We start from the raw sequence: 22,500 nt of genomic DNA on the forward strand, positions 1-22,500 counted from the left end.
ATGTAGAACCACTTCTTGCGCCCTCGAGAGGCGCATTCTCATGGCAGACTTCTCATAGTTGGAAGTCCTCTTTTACCACAGGCCTCGCGGCCTTATGGGCGCCATCAGCTTGTGCTTCTCTATCTCTCGCCGGGTCAGTGTTCTCGCAGCGATGGTCAAGATCTCTGCCCGACTCGGGAGCACACCAATACCGCCGTCCATATGGTGACTGGCCGCTACCTTCCTTGCCTCACTGTCTGCCACTGCTTTCCCCGGCAGGCCGATGTGTCCGGGAATCCAGTTAAGGACGACTAACCGTCCTTGATCATGGAGGGACCTTATCTGAAACAGCAAGGATGTCATTAGTTGAACATAGTCTTGATGTATGTCATAATGGATAATTTGTATCAATGACAGACTATCAGTGTGTATTACAACATGGTTTTGGTGGGTGTTGAGGGCATGGGTCAGAGCTAGTCCCGCTACAATTCCCTCTGCTTGCATTGAGCAGCGAGTGCCCAACACCCTTACTCCCTGTCGTGTGTCGTGTGTGACAAACGCCGCACCCGCCGTCATGCGCTCAGCATATACTGATCCGTCGTTGTAATACACCACGGAGTTTTCAAGTGTGGCGGCCCTCATAGTCTCCTCAGCTTTCGCCCGCAGCTGCGGTAGTGGTGTGTTACACCTCATCGCCATTATGGAGATTTTGGCTGGTAGACTCTCCCAGGACGGAGGTTGCATATATCCATCCACCGGTACATCCCTCCTTTTTAGTAGGATGAGGTCCTGCAGGTGTAATTCCCTGATGCGTCGCGCGAGCTTCGCCGAACACCTGTTCATCGGGAAAACCTCAGGGTCCTGCTGCAGAGCGGCGATAATCCTTCGCTGTAGGAAGGAGTCCTGCTGCCTTTGGATGACTCTGGTAGCGAAGGCAGCCACACGTTGTGAGATCCTGGCACTGACCGGCAGTACTCCCGTCTCTTGTTGCATGTTGGCAACCAGGGTCCAGGGTGGCGCACCAAGTATGACGCGCAGGGCCCTGTTTTGTACTGCGTCTATCTTGGATATCTGGTTCTCAGGGAGGCCAGCAAGGGCAGTGCTGGCATATTCTATCAGTGGCCTTACTGCGCTTACGTAGAAGGTCCTGAGAACAGTACTAGTGGCCCCGGCTTCCCTGGTTGCCAAAGACCTCATGACATTTATCCGGGCATGGGCCCTTTCACGGAGGTAAGCCACCTCCGTCCTAAATGACAGCCTGGAGTTTATCCGTACGCCAGGGTACATGTGTGCTTTTACCCACTCTACCTCGTGCCCCTGAAGGAGTAGTCTGTTTGCCAAGGGCATTTTGCCTCCAAAACACATGGCTTTGGTCTTTGGTGGCGATATCTTAAGGCCAAGCTCATTGCACTTCTCGGATATGCCATCGAGGCCTTTTTGTGCTTTCCTTAACTTGGCTCCTCTCCCTTTCACCTCTAGGGCGACATCGTCTGCGTAAGATATCAAATGACATCCTGTAGGTAGAGGGGTGGCGAGCAGTTCTGCCACTAGCACATTGAACGGGGTGGGGCTTATCACCCCCACCCTGTGGTGTACCGTTCTCCAAGGGGTGGTAGCTGGAGACTGCTCCCTGCAGCCGGACCCTGGCTTTTCTGTTAGACAGGTAGTCCGCTATCCACTGCAGGAGTCTCCCCCGAGTCCCCCTGGATAGCATCGGGACTGGCAAGTTCAAATGCCTTTTTTTTTCGAGGTCAAAGAAGACGACCACCGCGTGACCTCGCTCCACGTGACTCGACAGCGTGGCAATGCAATGAGCCGTCCCTATCACCCTGGCAAAACCGTTGAGATTCTCCGGGGGTGGTCCTAGTTTCCACTGTAGTCTTCGTAGGACCATTCTTTCCATGGTTTTCCCCAGGCAACTCGTCAAGGAGATGGACCGATACTTCCCAGTCTCCTTAGGCTTGGGGACAGGGACGATGTCGGCTTGTTTCCAGTTGTATGGAACTCTCCCCGACAGCCAGCTGGTGTTCACCAGTTGGAGAAGCGCTTTCTCTCCGGCATCACCCAGATGGGTGATCATGGAGTAGGTCACTCAGTCGCTACAAGGGAGCCGTGTCAGTGGATGTCCTGTAGGTGGACTGTAGTTCTTGCAGGGTGAACGGCGTGTCTGTGTTTCCTGGAGACTGTATGGCGGCTTGTATCCTGGCTCTTCTTGCTTTGGAAAGCCGAGCTTGAGTTCTCTGCAGCTCGACGGGTAGCGCGGCAGTGTGTGTACGTCTGGCGAATTCCAATGCCAGACTTTCTGCCTTCAGGTGTGGTGTTTGGAGTGCTTGTCGGTCGGGGAGGGATACGCCTTGTGGCTGTATGTAGTTTCCCCCACAGCTCCCTTAGAGTGGTGTGTGCGCTAAAGCTGCTGCACGCACCACTCTAGCCACTTGTCGCTACGTACGCGTCGAGCTACTTCTCTGGCCTCCTCCACGGCAGTCCGGAGGCTAGCCAGGCTAGCAGGGTTGCGATGTCTACGCAGGGGGTTCCGCATGGTGTTTACCCTGTGGTTGGCTCTTTTTATACCCTGGTAATAATACCAACCATCGCGGTGATTCCTCCTGCTTGGTGCAGTCCTGGGTATACTCTCCGCTGCTGCTGCATGTATGGCGGAGGTTAAAAAGGCCTCTATAGGAAAGTTATCCATGTAAGAGTATATATACGGGATCAGGTCAACCGGGCGCGGGTGAAGCTCGATGCTGATTGGCTAGCAGGTAGGCCGCTGTGTGAATCTGGTTGGTCGGGACCTCGGAGCGCTCTGGCGGAAGACCTAGTGGCTCGTCCCGAGTGCTGATTGGTTGGATGGTGGATTGTTGAGTCAATGGTGTTTTGTAGTGGAGCATGTCTTTCATGTGGGCGTGTTGTGGTCCTTATTTGTTTATTTATTTATCTATTATATATGTTTATTTTCATTTAATAATTTATTTCATTTATCTATTCATTCTTATCTATTCATTTATGTATCTATCATTTATTACATTTGTGCTGTTGTCATTATGTTGCCATTAATGATATCGTTATTGATATTAATGTATAATTATTTAATTATCATTGTTTATTATTGATTACATTATTACAGTTATTATTATCATTATTATTATCATCATTATTATTGTTGTTGCTGTTGTTATTACTACTACTATTATTATCATTATTATTATTATTATTATTATTATTATTATTAGTATTGTTATTAGTAGTTATTATGAATATTATTATTGTTATTGTTACTGTTATTGTTATTATTATTATTATTATTATTATTATTATTATCATCATTATTATTATTATCATCACTATTATTATCACTATTATTATTATTACAAATATTGTTATTATTATTATTATCATTATTATTATCATTATTAGTAATATTATTATTATTATTATTATTATTAATATTATTATTGTTGTTATTATTATTATTATTATTACTTTTATTATTATTATTATTATTATTATTATTATTATCATTATTATCATTATTATCATTATTATTATTATTATTATTATTATTATTATTATTATTATTATTATTATTATTATTATTATTATTATTATCATTATCATTATTATTATCATTATCATTATTATTATCATTATTATTATTATTATTATCATTATTATCATTATTATTATTATTATTATTATTATTATTATTATTATTATTATTATTATTATTATTATTATTATTATTATTATTATTATTATTATTATTATTATCATTATTATTATTATCATTATTATCATTATTATTATTATTATTATTATTATTATTATTATTATTATTATTATTATTATTATTATTATTATTATTATTATTATTATTATTATTATTATTATTATCATTATTATTACTATTGCTATTATTATTACATTTATCATTATTGTCATTATCACTGTTTTTATAATTATTATTACAATCGTTCTAAATTACCTCTAACCTGAACCATGTGCCGGGAGACGGGGATGACCTAAGAAAGGAAGGGACAACGAATGTTTGTATATATATATATGCAGTGACACGGCTACCCCCCTGATATCAAGGGGGAATAGGCATTTTAGTACATACTGTTATTCATGTACTTATCTAATTTTTATCATTTGTTTGTTCTCCATTTATTCATAATATGTTTGTTGTTTATTCATTCGTATTTATTTATTTATTTTTCTATTTATAATTTATTTATCTATTATTTGTTTATTTGTTTATTTTATTTATTTATATGTTTTTCATTTATTTTTGATTATCTATTTATCTATGATTTATCTATATATTATTTGTTTATCTATCTATTTCATTTATTTACTTATTTATCTAATTATACTTATTTATTTATAAATCTATTTATCAAATTATTTATTCATTTATTTAGATAAAAAGGTCGAAGTAGATTCTCCACTCTACCAACTTCCTCATTGGTCTTTTACTAAGAATTGATAAATGAAATTATAAATGATAAATGATAAATAATAGCGTAAGGTTTCTATGTATATTTTTGTTAGTAATATCTGTATATCAATTTCGATCTATATTCTATATATTTTTGTTTTTGATTGATGTACATATACTGTATATCTTATGAATGCAATTTGTTTTATTAATTTTATTTCATTTAATCATTTTATCTATTCATTTACTTATTTGCATATTGTTTTTATGTGTTTTAATTTCTATTAATTTCTCTATTTTTTTCTTTAATAATTGTATTTGTATTTTTATGTTTTTTATTATCATTATCATTTATATACTCAAGGGTCAAAAACACCTTTACGGGTTTTTTGGGGAAAAATATCGACTGTGGTTTTGTCATGTGTGAAGGAAGTCGATGTGAGGAAATTACTACGGTATTTCTTTCCCGTTGAAGGAACTCAGTGTATTTTATATATATATATATATATATATATATATATATATATATATATATAGTATTTATTTATATTTATATATATATATGTTTGTATATATATATATATATATATATATATATATATATATATATAAGACGCGAATAGAACAAAAAATAAACGATTTTTCTGCCAAATGTGAAGGAAAACATCGACATATAAAACTAAAATCGACGGCTTTTTGCCTAGTGTGAAGATGGAAATCGACGGCATTTTTGCCTAGTGTGTACATGAAAATCGACCGTAATTTTGCTTAGTGTGTAGATGGAAATCGAAGGAGGAAATCAACAGCATTTTTGACGGCTTTTTGCCCTGTGTGAAGGAGGAAATCGACAGCATTTTTACCTTGTGTGAAGATGGAAATCGACGATGTTTTTGCCTGGTTTAAGACGACATGAAAGGGGAAGATGTCATGGTATCAGGGAGTGAAATTTTCTGGTCAGCACGTGGCCTTACGCAACACTGAACGAAACATTCTGAGAAAGCCGTGTAGAGAAAAATGTTTTAAGAAGAAAAGACAATTAATTTTGACAATTGTGTTCCTATCAAAACTGAGCGCATTCTGAGAAAATACATATAGAGAGCAACGTTTTAAAAACATAGAAGAGACGATGAATTTTGACAATTGTGTTCAACGGAACATTCTGAGAAAAATTTTAAACACGTGGGAATATGTTTTAAAAATATAGATAATATGATGGATCTTGATGCGACGTGACGTCATAACGTCGGCATCAGAGCGCGGGAAGATTTTTCGGTCCTTGTGTATGGTCATCGCGAATAAAACAAAAAATAAATGTGAAGGAAGACATCAACGTAGAAAACTAAAATTGACGGCATTTTGCCCAATGTGAAGATGGAAATCGACGGCATTTTTGCCTAGTGTGTACATGAAAATCGACGGTAATTCTATCTCGTGTGAAGATGGAAATTGACGGCAGTTTTGCCTAGTGTGAACATGAAAATCGACGGTATTCTTGTCTAGTATGAACATGAAAATCGACGGCATATTTGTCCGGTGTGAAGGAGAAAATCGACGGCATTTTTGCTTAGTGTGAAGATAGTAATCGACGGCATTTTTGCCTAGTGTGAGCATGAAAATCAACGTTATTTATGTCTAGTGTGAAGATGAAAATCGACGACATATTTGCCCGGTGTGAAGGAGAAAATCGACGGCATTTTTGCATAGTGTGAAGGTAGTAATCGACGGTATTTTTGCCTAGTGTAAACATGGAAATCGACGTTATTTTTGTCTAGTGTGAAGATGCAAATCGACGGCATTTTTGCCCTGTGTGAAGATAGTAATCAACGGTATTTTTGCTTAATGTGAACATGGAAATAAATGGTATTTTTGCCTAGTGTGAAGATGAAAAACGACTGCATTTTTGCCTAGTGTGAAGATGGAAATTGACGGCAGTTTTGCCTAGTGAGAACATGGAAATTAACGGTATTTTTGCCTAGTGTGTAGATGGAAATCGACGGCCTTTTTTCCTGTGTAAAGGAGGAAATCGACGGCATTTTTGTCCAATGTGAAGATGGAAATTGAGGGTATTTTTGCCAAATGTGTAGATGGATTTCGACGATATTTTTGCCCTGTGTGAAGGAGGAAACCGACTGTATTTTTGTCTAGTGTGAAGATGGAAATCGACGGTGTTTTTGCCTAGTTTAAGACGACGTGAACGATGTCATGGTATCAGGGAGCGAAATTTTCAGGTCAGCACGTGGCCTTACGCAACACTAAACGAAACATTCTGAGAAAGCCGTGTAGAGAAAAAAAAAATTAAGAAGAAAAGACGATGAATTTTGACAATTGTATTCCTATCAAAACTGAGCGCATTCTGAGAAAATACATATAGAGAGCAACGTTTTAAAAACATAGAAGAGACGATGAATTTTGACAATTGTGTTGAACGGAACATTCTAAGAATTTTCTTAAACACGTGGAGAGAAAGATCTTTTAAAAATATAAAAAATACGATGGATTTTGATGCGACGTGACGTCATAACGTCGGCATCGGAGCGCGGGAAGATTTTCGGTCCTTGTGTATGGTCATCGCGAATAAAATAAGAAATAAATGTGAAGGAAGACATCGACGTATGAAACCAAAATCGACGGTATTTTGCCTAATGTGAAGATGGAAATCGACGGAATTTTTGCCCAGTGTGTACATGAAAATCGACGGTAATTTTATCTTGTGTGAAGATAGAAATTAACGGCAGTTTTGCCTAGTGTGAACATGAAAATCGACGGTATTCTTGTCTAGTGTGAAGATGAAAATCGACGGCATATTTGTCCGGTGTGAAGGAGAAAATCGACGGCATTTTTGCTTAGTGTGAAGATAGTAATCGACGGCATTTTTGCCTAGTGTGAGCATGAAAATCGACGTTATTTATGTCTAGTGTGAAGATGAAAATCGACGACATATTTGCCCGGTGTGAAGGAGAAAATCGACGGCATTTTTGCCTTGTGTGAAGATAGTAACCGACGGTATTTTTGCCTAGTGTGAACATGGAAATCGACGTTATTTTTGTCTAGTGTTAAGATGAAAATCGACGGCATTTTTGCCCTATGTGAAGATAGTCATCGACGGTATTTTTGCTTAATGTGAACATGGAAACAACGGTATTTTTGTCAAGTGTGAGGATGAAAAAGGACGGCATTTTTGTCTAGTGTGAAGATGGAAATCGACGGCAGTTTTGCCTAGTGTGAACATGGAAATCAACGGTATTTTTGCCTAGTGTGTAGATGGAAATCGACGGCCTTTTTTCCTGTGTAAAGGAGGAAATCGACTGTATTGTTGCCTAGTGTGATGATGGAAATCGACGATGTTTTTGTCTAGTTTATGACAACGTGAAAGGGAAATCAAGATGTCATGGTATCATGGAGCGAACTTTTCAGTTCAGCACGTGGCCTTACGTAACACTAAACGAAACATTCTGAGAAAGCCATGTAGAGAAAAAACTTTTAAGAATATAGAAAAGACGATGAATTTTGACAATTGTGTTCTTATCAAAACTGAGCGAAACATTCTGAGAAAATCCTTAAATACATGTAGAGAGAAACATTTTAAAAATACAGAAAAGACGATGAATTTTGACAATTGTGTTGAACAAAACATTCTGAGAATTTTTTAAACACGTGGAGAGAAAGATGTTTTAGAAGTATCGAAAATATGATGGATTTTGATGCGACGTGACGTCACAACGTCGGCATCAGAGCGCGGGAAGATTTTTCGATCTTTGTGTATGGTCATCGCGCGTAAGTAACTTTTTCCTTGACTTTTGGCGATGAAGACATATTTCTGTATTTTGAGGACCAAAAACTCGATGGAGATAATCAGGAAACTTAATATATACATATAGATACAAAAATAGCGTTTTCTATCGACGTCACGAAAATAATGACGGCAATGGAGCGCGGTGCATTGTGGGATTAATGACATCTTTCCCAATGTGAGAATCTAAAAATTAGTGTTTTTCTTTTTCTTTTTGTCATCTATGCATGAGCACAGTTGTATGATTAAGCAGTTGTTACACATAGATTATATTTCTGACAACAACATATTTCCACCAAAATGTAAATATTTCTTTTCCATACTCAACCTTTTTGGCGCATTTCATTTACTGCAAAGTATCTACATCAAATACAATGTCTTCATTTTATTCCTTCTTCCTTAAAGAACCTAATATTGCAAATTAATTAACTGACAAAAGTAATCATAAAGATACCAAGTATCAAGATGATATAATGTTAATCATCAAAATTCGCAAACACAATAGCAAATGTACTCGTACCTCCAACCTCCATTTGAATAACGGCAATATGACTTCCGTTACAGACATCTGGACATCTCTATGGATATATTCAACAGCACAAGTTAATTTGCTGTTTGGAGATTTGAAAAATTAAATTTTGTAGCCATGTATCAAAATCCCACGTATCAAAATGCCATAGTCAATGTTATACCATTGTTCATAATCCCACACATAATATTCCAGGATGTTGATAGTATTAATAAACGCTATATGTTAAAGTATAATTTCATTTGATAAATCCATTAGTGAATATAGGCCTAGGTTAATTGGCGTGGGATTCTAACCAATGGGATTATGACTTGATGGGACTCTGTCATGGATTCAACACAGACAAGGTCATCATATTTAGACAACATTTCAGGACTCGCAGTAATGGATTTAAACTGGACAAACTTAGATTAAGTTGTTGTTAGATTAAGTTGTTTTAAGGCATTGATAGGTTAAGTTTAAAGCTACTTGGCAACGTAAGTTTCATAATCCGAGCTTGCATGATTCTGGAATTTTACCAACACTTTTTTTTTTTTTTTTTTTTTTTTTTAGAGCTTCTGGGCAACGTAAGTTTTATGGTCCATGCTTGCATGATTCTGGAATTTTATCCACACTAGCTTTATTGACAGTTTAAATTTAGATCTAAAAGGCAACGTAATGTTCATGATCGTTGTTTGCACGATTCTGGAGTTTTATCCACACTAGCTTTTGTTTTTCTATGGAATTGATAGTTTAGAGCTACTGGCAACGTAAGTTTCATGTTTCGTGCTTGCATGATTCTGCAATTTTACCCACACTAGGTTTTTTATTCTATAGAATTCATAAGTTAAGTTTAACCCATTAAACTTCGATGACAAGATTTTTTTTGTCATTTGGTCAAATAAAACAAAAAATCATAAAACACCAAAATGTTTGATCAAACACCAGAAAAATATGACGTCAGTCCTCGCTTCGCTCGCCGCGAGCGAAGCGAGGAGGACTGACGTCATGTTTTTCTGGTGTTTGATCAAACATTTTGGTGTTTTATGATTTTTTGTTTTATTTGACCAAATGACAAAAAAATCTTGTCATCGAAGTTTAATGGGTTAAAGCTACTAGGCAACCTAAGTTTCATGAGCAGTGCTTCCATGATTTTGGAAATTTACCCACACTAGCTTTTTTTTATGGAATTGATAGGTTAAGTATAGAGCTACTGGGCAACGTAAGTTTCATGATATTTGCATGATTCTGGAATTTTATTAAAGTTTTATGATACTTGCATGATTCTGGAATTTTACCCACACTAGCTTTTTAATGGAATTGATAAGTTGTGCTTGCATGATTCTGGAATTTTACTCAAACTATTTTTTTTTTTTTTTCTGGAATTGATAGCTTAAGTTTAGAGCTGAGCTACTGGACAACGCAAGTTTCATGATCCATGCTTGCATTGTTCTGGAATTTTAACCACACTAGCTTTTTTTGTTGTGGAATTGATAGATTAAGTTTAGAGCTACTGGAAAAGTAAGTTTCATGGTCCGTTCTTTCATGATTCACTCTATTTTTTTTTTTTTTTTTACTGATATGTTAAAAATAAAAGTATCGGGCAACGTAAGTTTCATTATCCGTGCATGCATGATTCTGGAATTTTACCAACACCATTTTTTTTTTTTTTTTTTTTTTTTACTTTGCCATTCTAACCATTTGGTGGAAATTCATTATAAGCCTATCCCTACCCTTCTTGTTATCTACATTTTCTTATAAATTTTCTATTTTTCTTTTTTCATCTGTTATGTTTTCAGTGACAATTAAAGTGTCGACCAAACTGAGACACCTATTAACTCCTAAGGTATTTTTATCGCCTATGAATTTGGGAATATTGATATTCGAGGTATAAACCTCTCGTCTCAAAATACCAGTATTCATTCCTTCAGTTTTCAAAAGTCGAATTGAATCGACTGCCTCCACGAACTGCTCGTACATCACAAGTACATTAACCACGTCTTCCTAGCCCTTCTCGTAGTCCTTGTAGACCCCTCTCGTTCATTGCTGCTTGTAGTGGTTGTAGACCCCTTCATTCACCTCGTAGTAGTAGGTCATCCTTCATAGTCAGCACGCACGTGGGTGCGTGCTGACTATGAAGGATGACCTACTACTACGAGGTGAATGAAGGGGTCTACAACCACTACAAGCAGCAATGAACGAGAGGGGTCTACAAGGACTACGAGAAGGGCTAGGAAGACGTGGTTAATGTACGTGTGATGTACGAGCAGTACGTGGCTGCGTGCCCGGAGGTAGATCGGTGTATCCGTACACTCGCAGCCGTATCTTGCACCAAGTCCTGTAGTTTGATGGACCAGTCCTGTCTCTTCGGAGGCACGTGTTCGAATCCCACCGCTCCCACCACTGTTACCTCCGTTGTTGTTACCACTGTTTACCGTTTCCTTCTATACTTTTGCATTTCGTTTCTCACTTCTGCTTTCTTTTTCCTCACCTTCTTTATGTGGGTTTGTCACTCACAAAAAATTTTTTTCTGCAGGAAGCCTCTTTGCTTCCGATCGTCCGACTAAATCAATATTCATTACTCTGTATAAGAGAGGAGAATTAAACTGATCTTAAATGTTCTGTCTTTTCTTCCTGAATGATATTACACTTGTCAATTTACGCCAAGGAACTCCCATCTGCAATCCTCAATTTGGTCACTGGGTCAGTTCGCATTGATGATATCTTTAGTCCAATGATCGTTATCTTTACATCTAAGTGTCTCCCCTAGGGGCGTGACTTTACTCCCATGAACCAAATGAAATTTCTCCTCCTCCACCCTTTCTCCAATCAGAAAGACTGTTACAAACTCCTTAAACAATACTGCTTACTCAAGCAATCTCGAAATCCATACACGGCTGACTTATTTTACAAATTGTTACATCAGCATCATACAGCAATGAAATCGGGCCCCCAGGGATTATTTATGAAATTTAGGCGAGGAGTAAAGCTTTCCTTCCCCGGTCCTTACTGGGATCCTGGTATACTACGCGATGTCTCGTGGGATTTCCTGCTCACGACCCCCTTCCCACACAAAGTCTTTTCGACTTTCGTGCACAAGGAAGGGGAAGGAATATTAGAGGGCTAAGAGAGAAAGGTTCATTATACACATGACGAAAATTTGACAGGTTTAATGATGATAATGGGAAATGGAACTATAATAAACGCATTACATATATTGTAAGGTTTATAATGTTTATAAACCTTTACAAAGGAAAGTTAACAATATAATGAAGTAGAGTTGTTCAATAGATGTTGTTTGTTATCGGAAAATGGAATAGACCTGTTCAAACAAAATAGTCTTTGATGTATAGAAAAAACGAAGATAAGAAAACGAGATGTTAGAAATATGTAATCATAGTGAATGGCTATTCATAAAATATTTTAATTTCCTAAGACGAAGTTAGGCATCAGCTCTCGAGCAGCTCCTGGAAGGTCCCAACACGACACATCTGTTATGCTTTTGACATACTTCTATGAGAACCCAACACTGTTAACATTCATTTTCTAAAACAAACACCATATGCTCAAAAATGAATATTTGTACTATCCAGGAAATTCATTTCATATACTTAGAGACTTGAAAGGCGTTTACCCTCAACTCACGTTTGCCATACATGCGGTAAATTATCTTTCGTTTTATTAATACGCATGAGACACAAATGCGTAACAATATATATACATATGTATACATATATACATTTGTACAATTAGTTGTGTTTTAGAGGCAGTTTCAATCCTAAAGCAAGATTTACACGCTACGATAAATTGTAGCGATTTATTGTAATGAAAAGGTTGTTACAATTTGTCATTACGTGTAATTAACAGGAAATCGTAGCGATAAATCGCTATGATCTCCTGTTAATTACACGTAATGACAAATTGTAACAGTCTTTTCATTACAATAAATCGCTACAATTTATCGTAGCGTGTAAACCTTGCTTAACGAAGCGTTTCTATAATTGTATTCGGACCCTTTAGTTCACGTAATGTCCAAGGTGCCAAAATCGTCACAAGGGGGGAAAAAAAAACATTTGTATATATGTGCATGCCTTACCTTGTGATGGTTTCGGCACCTTGGAAATTACGTGATCCGAATACAACAAATGAAACGCTTCGTCAGAACTGAAACTGCCTCTGTAAAAGACATCCTGATTATACAAGTACTAGTAATAATGACGGCGATGATAATAGTAATAAAATACCTCTTTGCCTCGTCGGCGACTAACGCCAGGCCGTCTTATTCTGTTCGGGGCCGCTGCCGCGTCGAAGGGTCGTTGGCCATTTGACGTCACCCCTTGACGCGCTTGGCTCTGGCGAACGTCAAGCGATTCCATTCGGCTTCGGGTTGCCACCCGCTGTGCCCCTTTCCTCGTCCATGGGGGCGAAACCCAACCCGTCCATTCTTTCGCCGGACCCGGGGGTGTGTGCAGCGGGGGTCAAATGGGGCTTTCCATTCACTCCGAGTCAGAGGTCCCCGACTCGCACAAATACAGGGCACACTCAAGACTCCTTCCATGTGACAGGACTACATTCCCCACTCTTTGACTTCCGCGACTTGCCCTGTGCACAACTATCTCCGTTTTGGGAGTAAAAAATACATTATATTCCTTGTTTCTCTCAAGGGCAGCAGGCGGTGTGAAAACGAAATCACGATCCTCAGAGGCTGCCGAGCTTATTACAACATGGCCATCATCAATATCCTTTATCTCAACGGTGCCAGCACCTGGTGCATCCAGGCGATGAACACAAATATTCCTATCACTCGAAAGCAAGGAAATCATCGAATGACGCGAATGAGGGTCCAATGTCCTCTTGCGTCCATCCGTGGAAAGGTGAAAGCGGGAAAGCCGCTCTTTCGGGGGTTGCTCCCTCCCTCCCCTGGCAGGATTCAGAGGCCGCCCCCTACCTCCCCTGGCAGGATGCAGGGGCGTGGTCCTCGGGAGTGTCGAGGGGTCGGCGCCCCGGATGGCCATCAGGATGTGGATGCACTCCGTGTGGGTCAGCACTTCTGTAACAACCACGTTGTCGACGAACTCGTCGCAGGACATGTCGAGGAACCGCACCTCCTTCAGCAGGTCGTCCCCGATCTTCTCCCGGAGTGCACTCCCTGACGGTTCCTCCTGCTGACCTAGCTGGGCTTTTCCCCTGCGACGAACAAGAGGCACAGAGAACATCTTAGCGTCCGGGCTCGATGAGCGACTACCAACACTAATACAATCATGCACTGTACAAAGGGCGTAGAGGAATGGAATGGTCGCCACGAATGCGAGTACTTACCAGGCAATTAGTCCTCTGAAGATGATAACCTCGGAAGAGAAGGCCAGGGTCTCGTCCATCAGCAAATCCTTCAAGCTTCCCTTGCTCAGACGAGACACGGTCTCAGGCAGCATGGTGGCGTCGGGGTTGTTTTCCAGTATCTGTGGGTAAAACAGGCCATACTTCTGAACATGTCGACGAATCCAAGAGATGGGCGACAATTGACGCAACCGAACGTGCAATGTCGCTCTCTGTCTGGGTGTGAGCTTGGGGCACGAAGGATGACGACTCCGGCCGAAAGAAAATACCGGAGGGCAAAGTTACCCCGTGCACTTTGTCATCGTGCTCCCTTATGCTCTGATGCAAAGCAAGACGTCTTTCAACCAAGAGAGCTTTGGACCCTAGCTCCAAGAAGTGGCTATCATCACTTTACCCAAATGGAACACCAGCCAAGACACCATGAAACAGACCCACATACTTCTTTGCACTTGTTCTTCAGCGCCGCGTCTTCTTTTGGAAGTTGCCTCCTCCTTCCCCTAGCAGGATGGAGAGGCATGGTCATCGGGAACTTCGAGGTGTTGACGCCCCGGATGGCACAATGGATGTGGAGGCACTCCATCTCGGTCAGCACTTCCGTAATGATCACGTTGTCGACGAACTCGTCGCAGGACATGTCGAGGAACCGTACCTCCTTCAGCAGGTCGTCCCCGATCTTCTCCCGGAGTGCACTCCCTGACGGCTCCTCCTGCTGGCCTAGCTGGGCTTTCCCCCTGCGACGAACAAGAGGCACAGGGAACGCATTAGCGTGGGGACTTGATGAGTGACTACCAAAACAAACACTACGCAAAGGGCGGAGACAAATGGAATGGTCGCCACGAGTACGAGTACTTACCAGGCAATTAGTCCTCTGAAGAGGACAGCCTCGGAAGAGAAGGCTAGGGTATCGTCCGTCAGCAAATCCCTCATGCCTTCCTTGCTCAGATGAGACACGGTCTCAGGCAGCATGGCGGCGTCGGGGTCGCGGTCCAGTATCTGTGGGTCAAAGAGGTCATGCTTCTGAACATGTCGACGAATCTAAGAGAGGGGCGACAATTGACAAGACCGAACGTGCAGTGCCGTCGTGCTTCCTTACTTTCTAATGCAAAGCGAGACGTCTTTCAACCAAGAGGGCTTTGGACCCTAACTCCAAGAAGTGTAGATATCACCATTTTACCCCCAAAAGGAATAGCCATGACATCATGAAACAGACCCACGTACGTACCTCTTTGCACTTCTTCTTCAGCGCCGCGTCCTTATAAAGAAGCGAGGTCTCCAGCACTGCCGGCATCGTTTCTTCCTTCATGTTGGAAACGATGTACTGAAAATAAAAAGAAAGAGTTTGCTTAAGCAAGTGTGAAAAGTCCAGGAGTGTATCATGATTCGCTATTGCATCTTTGTCCACAGAGACGCCTGTCTGCTGCCGTGGTGTTCAATAATGATGTCCAAAATAAGGCATCGTCCAAGTTGCCACACACGCACACACTCAACCAATCATCCGGTCTTGCTCACCGTACTATCACAACAAAAGAAGAAAAGGAAGAGGAGAAAGAGGAGGACGAAGAGGAAGATGAAGAAGACGAAGAAAAAGACGAAGACGAAGAAGACGAAGAAGAAGAAGAAGAAGAAGAAGAAGAAGAAGAAGACGAGAAAGTACGAGAAGGAAATAAAGAAGAAACAGAAGAAGAATAAGAAGACGAATAAGAACACGAGGAAGAAGAAGAAGAAAACACGACGAAGGAGAAGACGAAGAAGATGAAGGAGGAGGAAAGAAAGAAGAAACAGAAGAATAAGAAGTAAAAAAAAAAAAAAACAGAAAAAGAAAGAAAGAACACAAAAGAAGAAGAATACGAAGACGAAGAAGACGAGGGCAAAGATGACGGAGAAGAAGAGGAAGGGGAAGAGGAAGAAGAAGAGGAAGAAGAATTAAAGATGAAGAAGACAATGAAGAAGACGAAGAGACCAAGAAGAGGAAGAAGACGAAAAGAAGACGATGAAGAAAAAGACGACGACGACGAAGAAGACGAAGAAGAATAGACGAAGAAGAAGTTGAAGTAGAAAAAGAAGAACACAAAGAAAACGAAGAAGTCGAAGAAAAAGACGAAGAAGAAAAAGACGTTGAAGAAGAACGAGACGAAGAATTCGCAGAAGCAAAAGAAGACGAAGAAAAAGAAAAAGAAAAAGAAGAAGAAGAAGAAGAAGACTAAGAGTAAGAAAACGAAGAAGAAAACGACGAAGAAGACGAAGAAGAAACACAAGAAGAATACAAAGAATTAGAAAAAGGAGAACATAAGAAGGAGAGACATAAGAAGAACATGCAGAAGAAGAGACAGAAGAAACATAGGAAGAAAAAGAAAACAGAAAAAATTGAAAAAGAAGAAATAGAAGAGGAACAAGAAACAGAAGAAGAGCGGTAGAGCTGCTGTGGAGGAAAGTGAGGGCAGCTGGCCCCCCCACACTTTACCTGCACACAGTATTTAATTGCTGAGACCATCTTGTACTTGTAGGCCAGGGCGTACATCCCGAGAGCCTCTTCCACCGACTCCAGGTCCATCCGCTCCAGGTACATGTGATCCAGTAGCTTCTGGAAGGATTGGCGAGGGTCCTCAGACAGGTCGAGCTTATCGGCAGCCGGTCCCTTGAGCATGGCGAGGAACACGGGAGAGTTCATGGACAGGACCAGTCTGTGGGCCTGAGGGAGTCACGTATTAAGTCCAAAGCCTTCCTCTGGGTCGACGCGCGCGAAAGCACCGCCAACTTTGCTCAAGGAGAGAATGATATTCAATGCGAGTCACCACACTTACCTTGATGGGCTCCTCGACTTCTGGAAATAAGATGTCCAGGTCGCATAACTCGCTCGAGGTGTACAGATGCTGAAGGCGCTCCTTGTTGTTCATCGGCATCGATTGCCATGCCTGGTTGCCCAATGATTCTGGTTCGACCATATTAGCTCTTCACTTGCTGTCTGGAAATGCCAACCGGTTTAGCCGTGTATCAGTCAAGATGAGCCATGTATTCAGTGATCATCTCCCTTCCCCATCGTCGATTCTCTGACTCAGGATGTGGCCTATAATCTCAAACACGCGCCCCTCTTTCAGACAAATCTTTCACTGCAGTGCCATGCCTACACTGTACCTCTTTCGATGCAGATGCGTCCAGGAAAGTCAAATTTACAACACATATTCACATGCATAAATACAGCACTCCAGATGAAACTCAAGTGAAACCTCAATAGAGAAGACTGACTTGCAGCTAAAGTGATAGAACGAACGGGAAAGATCATGGAAGGGCGAACAAATTTATAATACTAATCAGAAAGGAACTCTCGGATTGGAGCCAACATCGAATGGAAACTGATATCAGTAAATACAGTGCAATGCACGCGTGGGGAGGGAGAGGGCAGGGGGCAGCCACAAAAGGGCAGAAACAACATGCAACCCAGAAGTACTAAAGAAGTAAATAACCTGAAAACCCTGACTAAAGCGAGTGCACTGCCAATTGCCTGAACTCCACCTGAAGGGGACCAATGACGGGTACCTGCTTCCTTTTGGTGGTGGTCCTGCAAAGTGGATAGCGAAATTGCCATTTTCAAAACCCGTCAACTAGCTAACGTTACTCCCATATTCAAAAAAGGTGACAAAAAGAAACCAAATAACTATAGGCCTATAAGTTTGACTTCAATCGTAGGAAAAATATTGGAAACTATCATCAGAGATGCTATCGAACATTATTTAGAAAGTAACCGTTTGATAAATGATAGCCAGCATGGTTTCAGACGGAAACGTACTTGCGTGACTAACTTACTCGAATTCTACAACACAGTTATATCGAATTATGACAAAAGAAACAATATAGATTTAATATACCTAGACTTTGCAAAAGCTTTTGATACCGTCCCACACGAAAGACTACTTACTAAATTAGCTTTACACGGAATAAGTGGTAGCCTATTAAGTTGGACTAGTAATTGAATGAATGGTCGAAAACAAAGAGTTGTTTTAAATGGAAAAACTTCTAGATGGGAAAATGTTACAAGTGGAGTTCCTCAGGGTCCCGTTCTTGGGCCACTTCTATTCATAGTATATATAAATGATATAGACCATGGACTAAAATCTACTGTTTCCAAATTTGCCAATGATACAAAACTGTGCGGAATGGCAAATGATCCCTTAAACCAATTAGATATACAAGAAGATTTAGATAAATTACTGCAATGGTCTGAAAAGTGGCTAATGAAATTTAACACGAGTAAGTGCAAGGTAATGCACATAGGTAAAAACAACAATAAGTACGATTACAAGTCATTTGGAAATTCGTTAACAAAAGTGGATAGTGAAAAAGATCTCGGCGTAATTATCAGTAACGACCTCAAATCATCCAAGTAGTGTATTTCAGCCTCTGAGAAAGCAAATAAGATTCTAGGACTGATTGCGCGATCTTTTGATTTCAAAAGTCCATCACTCATTAACAAGCTATATAAATCGTTAGTTCGTCCACATTTGGAATATGCTGTTTCTGTATGGTCACCGAATCATTAAAGACATTGATAGACTGGAAAAAGTACAACGGCGAGCCACAAAACTCATTCCAAATATCAAAAATAAATCATACGAAAATCGACTAAAACATATGAATCTGTTTTCCTTAAAAAAACGTAGACTTAGAGGTGACTTGATACAGGTCTTTAAGATTCTAAAGGGAATTGACAACATCAAAAGTGACCAAATTTTCACATTGAATGAGAATCAGACAAGAAACAATGGTCTCAAACTATCCGGAAATAGATTCAATTTGGAAGTAGGTAGAAACAACTTTGCCAACCGTGTAGTTAATGAATGGAATAAACTTCCTGCACAGGTAGTGCAATGTAGTTCAGTTCGAAGCTTTAAGACTCATTTAGATAAACACCTAAGCAAGATGCTGTAATGATTATAGTTTATTTTATATTATTTGTTTTTGCTTTGTTATCATTTGTCTGTTTGATTTTCATTTATTATTAGTTATGTGTCAATTTATTATTATTTACTGTTTACCTGTTTGTTATTCAACTATACCTATGCATTTATCTATGTATTTTGTTTGTTGCATACATTATTATAATTTTCTTATTATTATTATTTTATTATCATTGTGATTTTTTTTCGCATCCGACCTAGATATGGACCAAAAGGTCTCCTGTCGGCATGCTCCGCCTTTGTAATCCTTTGTAAAGACCTGTATCGAGTCACCTCCGAGTCTACGCTCTTTTTTGTTAGGGAAAATAGATTCAATCAGTCCTAGATTCTTATTTGCTTTCTCAGAGGATGATTTAAGATCGTTACTAGTAATTACGCCGAAATTATTTTCACTATTCACTTTTGTTAACGAATTTCCAAATAACTTGTAATCGTACTTACTGTTATTTTTACCTATGTGCATAACCTTGCATGTACTTGTGTTAAATTTCATTAGCCACATTTTAGACCATTGCTGTAGTTTATCTAAATATTATTGAATATTTACTTGGTTTAAATTATCATTTGCCATTCCGCACAGTTTTGTAACATCATCAAATTTGGAAACCATGGTCTAAGTCATTTATATATACTATGAACAGAAGTGGCCAAAGAACGAAACCCTGAGGAACTCCACTCGTAACATTTTTCCATCTAGAAGTTTTTCCATTTAGAACAACTCTCTGTTTTCGATCGTTAAACCAATTACTAGTGCAACTGAATAGGCTACCTCTTATTCCATGTGAAGCTAATTTAGTAATCTTTCGTGGGGGGTGGTGTAAAAAGTGTTTGTAAAGTCTAGATATAATAAATACATATTGTTTCTTTTGTCATAATTCGTGATGACTGTGTTGTAAAATTCGAGTAGGTTAGTCACGCAAGAACGTTTCCGTTTGAATTCATGCTGGCTATCTTTTAATCAACGACTTACTTTCTAAATGGTGTTCTATAGCATCTCTGATGATAGTTTCCATAACTTTTCGTACGATTAAAGTCAAGTTTATAGGCCTGTAGCTATCTAGTTTGTTTTTGTAATCTTTTTTGAATATGGGAGTAACGTTAGCTAGCTTCTATTCCCTTGGGACTTGTCCGGACGTGATGGATTTCTTGAAAACAATTTCTAATGGAACAACAATTTAATTTCTAATTTCCTTTAAGATTCTTGGATGCCAGCCGTCAGGCCCTGGTGTTTTGATAACTTTGACTTTTTCTATACACCTTTTATTTATTATTATTTTCATTACTATTATTCTATATATTCTTTTTTCTTTTTTATATTTACCGTAGTACACTAAGCCGTCGGGTTGAGTTACATGTTTTCTGATGGAGTTTCTTCGCAGTACAACCGCAGACAGATAATAAAGATGCTATTTAATTGATGAAAGAATACACGAGGACACTCGCCTTCCTCGTCCTCCCTCCGCCATCTAATTTGTGTGTACCCCGTCACAGCCCAAGCAGGGGACAATGCACATAAGACAGTCATGCGATCGGGAGGGTGGGAGGGAGGGGGTGGAGGAGGAAAAGGGGCGGGAGGGAGGGAGGGAGGAAAGAAGAGGGAGGAGGAGGGAGAGGAATGAGAAATGGAGGAGGAGGACAAAGGGGGGGTAGGGAGGGTGAAAAGACGGAGGAATAGAAAGAGGGTAAGGGAGGAGGAGGAGGGAGATGAAGGAAGAAGGGTGGAGGATGAAGGGGCAGGAGGGAATGAGAGAGGAGGAAATGGGGCGGGAGGGAAGGAAGGAGGAGTATGGAGGTAGATAGGGAGGGAGGGAGGAGGAAGAGGGGCGGGCGGGAGGGAAAGAAGAGGAAAAAGATGAAGAAGGGAGGGAAGGAGTATAAGAAGAAAATTAATTAGGGAGGGAGGGAAGGAGGAGAAAGGATGGGAGGGAAGGAAAAGGAGGAGAAAGAGGGAGGGAGAGGAAGGAAGGAGGGAGGAGGAGAAAAGGCGGGGGAGGGGAGGGAGGGAGGGAAGGAGGAGACAGAGGAAGGAGGGAGGATAAAAAGCTGGAGGAGGTAGAGGAAGGAGGGAGGGAGGGGGAGGAGAAGGGGTGGGAGGGAGGGGGAGGGTAGGAGGAAGAGAAGGGGCGGGATGATGAAGGGAGGAGGAGGAGGGAGAGAGGAGGAGGGAGGGCGAGGAGGAGTTAAAGGGAAAGAGGGGTGAGGAGGAAAAGGGGGAAGGGAAGGAGGGTGAGGAGGAGGGAAAGAGGGGTGAAAAGGAGGAGGAGGAGAATTGGAGAGGAAGCGATGATGCACTGAAAACAAAGAGAGAGAGAGAGAGAGAGAGAGAGAGAGAGAGAGAGAGAGAGAGAGAGAGAGAGAGAGAGAGAGAGAGAGAGAGTTTGCCTCCTAAGCGGCAAGTGGGAAAAGTCGAGGAGCGTATCATGATTCGTCGCTATTGCATCATCTTTGTCCACAGAGAGGAGGAGGAGGAGGAGGAGGAGGAGGAGGAGGAGGAGGAGGAGGAGGAGGAGGAGGGAGATAGAGAAAGGAGGGAGCGGGGTAGGTGAAGGAGGGAGAGAAGAGAAAAAGAGAGGGAGGGAGGGAGGGAGGGGGAGGAGGAGGAGGAGGAGGAGGAGGAGGAGGAGGAGGGGAGAGGAAGGAGGGAGCGGGGTAGGTGAAGGAGGGAGAGAAGGGAAGGAGGGAGGGAGGGAGGGAGGAGGAGGAGGAGGAGGAGGAGAGAGATAGAGAAAGGAGGGAGCGGGGTAGGTGAAGGAGGGAGAGAAGAGAAAGAGGGAGGGAGGGAGGGAGGGAGGAGGAGGAGGAGGAGGAGAAGGAGGAGGAGGAGGAGGAGAGAGATAGAGAAAGGAGGGAGCGGGGTAGGTGAAGGAGGGAGAGAAGAGAAAGAGGGAGGGAGGGAGGGAGGGAGGGAGGGAGGGAGGGAGGGAGGGAGGAGGAGGAGGAGGAGGAGAAGGAGGAGGAGGAGGAGGAGAGAGATAGAGAAAGGAGGGAGCGGGGTAGGTGAAGGAGGGAGAGAAGAGAAAGAGGGAGGGAGGGAGGGAGGGAGGAGGAGGAGGAGGAGGAGGAGGAGGAGGAGGGGAGAGGAAGGAGGGAGCGGGGTAGGTGAAGGAGGGAGAGAAGGGAAAGAGGGAGGGAGGAAAGGAGGAGGAGAAGGAGGAGGAGAAGGAGGAGGAGAAGGATGAGGAGGAGGAGGAGAGAGATAGAGAAAGGAGGGAGCGGGGTAGGTGAAGGAGGGAGAGAAGAGAAAGAGGGAGGGAGGGAGGGAGGGAGGGAGGGAGGGAGGAGGAGGAGGGAGGAGGAGAAGGAGGAGGAGGAGGAGGAGAGAGATAAAGGAAGGAGGAGGAGAGAGAAGAAAAAGCGGGAGGGAGGGAGGGGGAGGAGGAGGAGAGGAGGAGGAGGAGGAGGGAGAAGGAAGAAATAAGAGGGAGCGGGGTAGGGAGGAGGGGAGGGAGGGAGGGAGGAGGAGGAGGAGGAGGAGGAGGAGGAGGAGGAGGGGAGA

The 22,500-nt window shown here is 41.3% G+C and overlaps 1 protein-coding gene across 4 annotated transcripts in view; it reads right to left on the bottom strand.

Moving 5' to 3' along the window:
• Window positions 1-22,500, bottom strand: part of LOC143031165 (BTB/POZ domain-containing protein 6-like) — a 24,063-nt gene that overhangs the window by 747 nt on the left and 816 nt on the right. Inside the window, exons 2-9 of one of the 4 annotated variants that reach the window (XM_076194686.1) lie at window positions 16,854-17,014; window positions 16,514-16,741; window positions 15,275-15,370; window positions 14,906-15,045; window positions 14,492-14,783; window positions 14,035-14,174; window positions 3,962-3,998; window positions 1-321 (exon numbers count right to left, since the gene is read on the bottom strand). The exon at window positions 1-321 is cut by the window's left edge and continues 747 nt beyond it. In XM_076194686.1, coding sequence (XP_076050801.1) covers window positions 73-321; window positions 3,962-3,998; window positions 14,035-14,174; window positions 14,492-14,783; window positions 14,906-15,045; window positions 15,275-15,370; window positions 16,514-16,741; window positions 16,854-16,994 — 1,323 coding nt within the window. In that variant the 5' untranslated portion in view covers window positions 16,995-17,014 and the 3' untranslated portion in view covers window positions 1-72. Of the gene's footprint in view, window positions 322-3,961; window positions 3,999-12,645; window positions 13,903-14,034; window positions 14,175-14,491; window positions 14,784-14,905; window positions 15,046-15,274; window positions 15,371-16,513; window positions 16,742-16,853; window positions 17,015-22,500 lie in introns of those variants that run through there. The other 3 variants (XR_012966983.1, XR_012966984.1, XM_076194685.1) reach the window with 3 other exon arrangements.

Source organism: Oratosquilla oratoria, chromosome 12 (assembly GCF_046742065.1).
Source record: "Oratosquilla oratoria isolate Oo_2021 chromosome 12, ASM4674206v1, whole genome shotgun sequence".
Lineage (NCBI taxonomy): Eukaryota > Metazoa > Arthropoda > Malacostraca > Stomatopoda > Squillidae > Oratosquilla > Oratosquilla oratoria.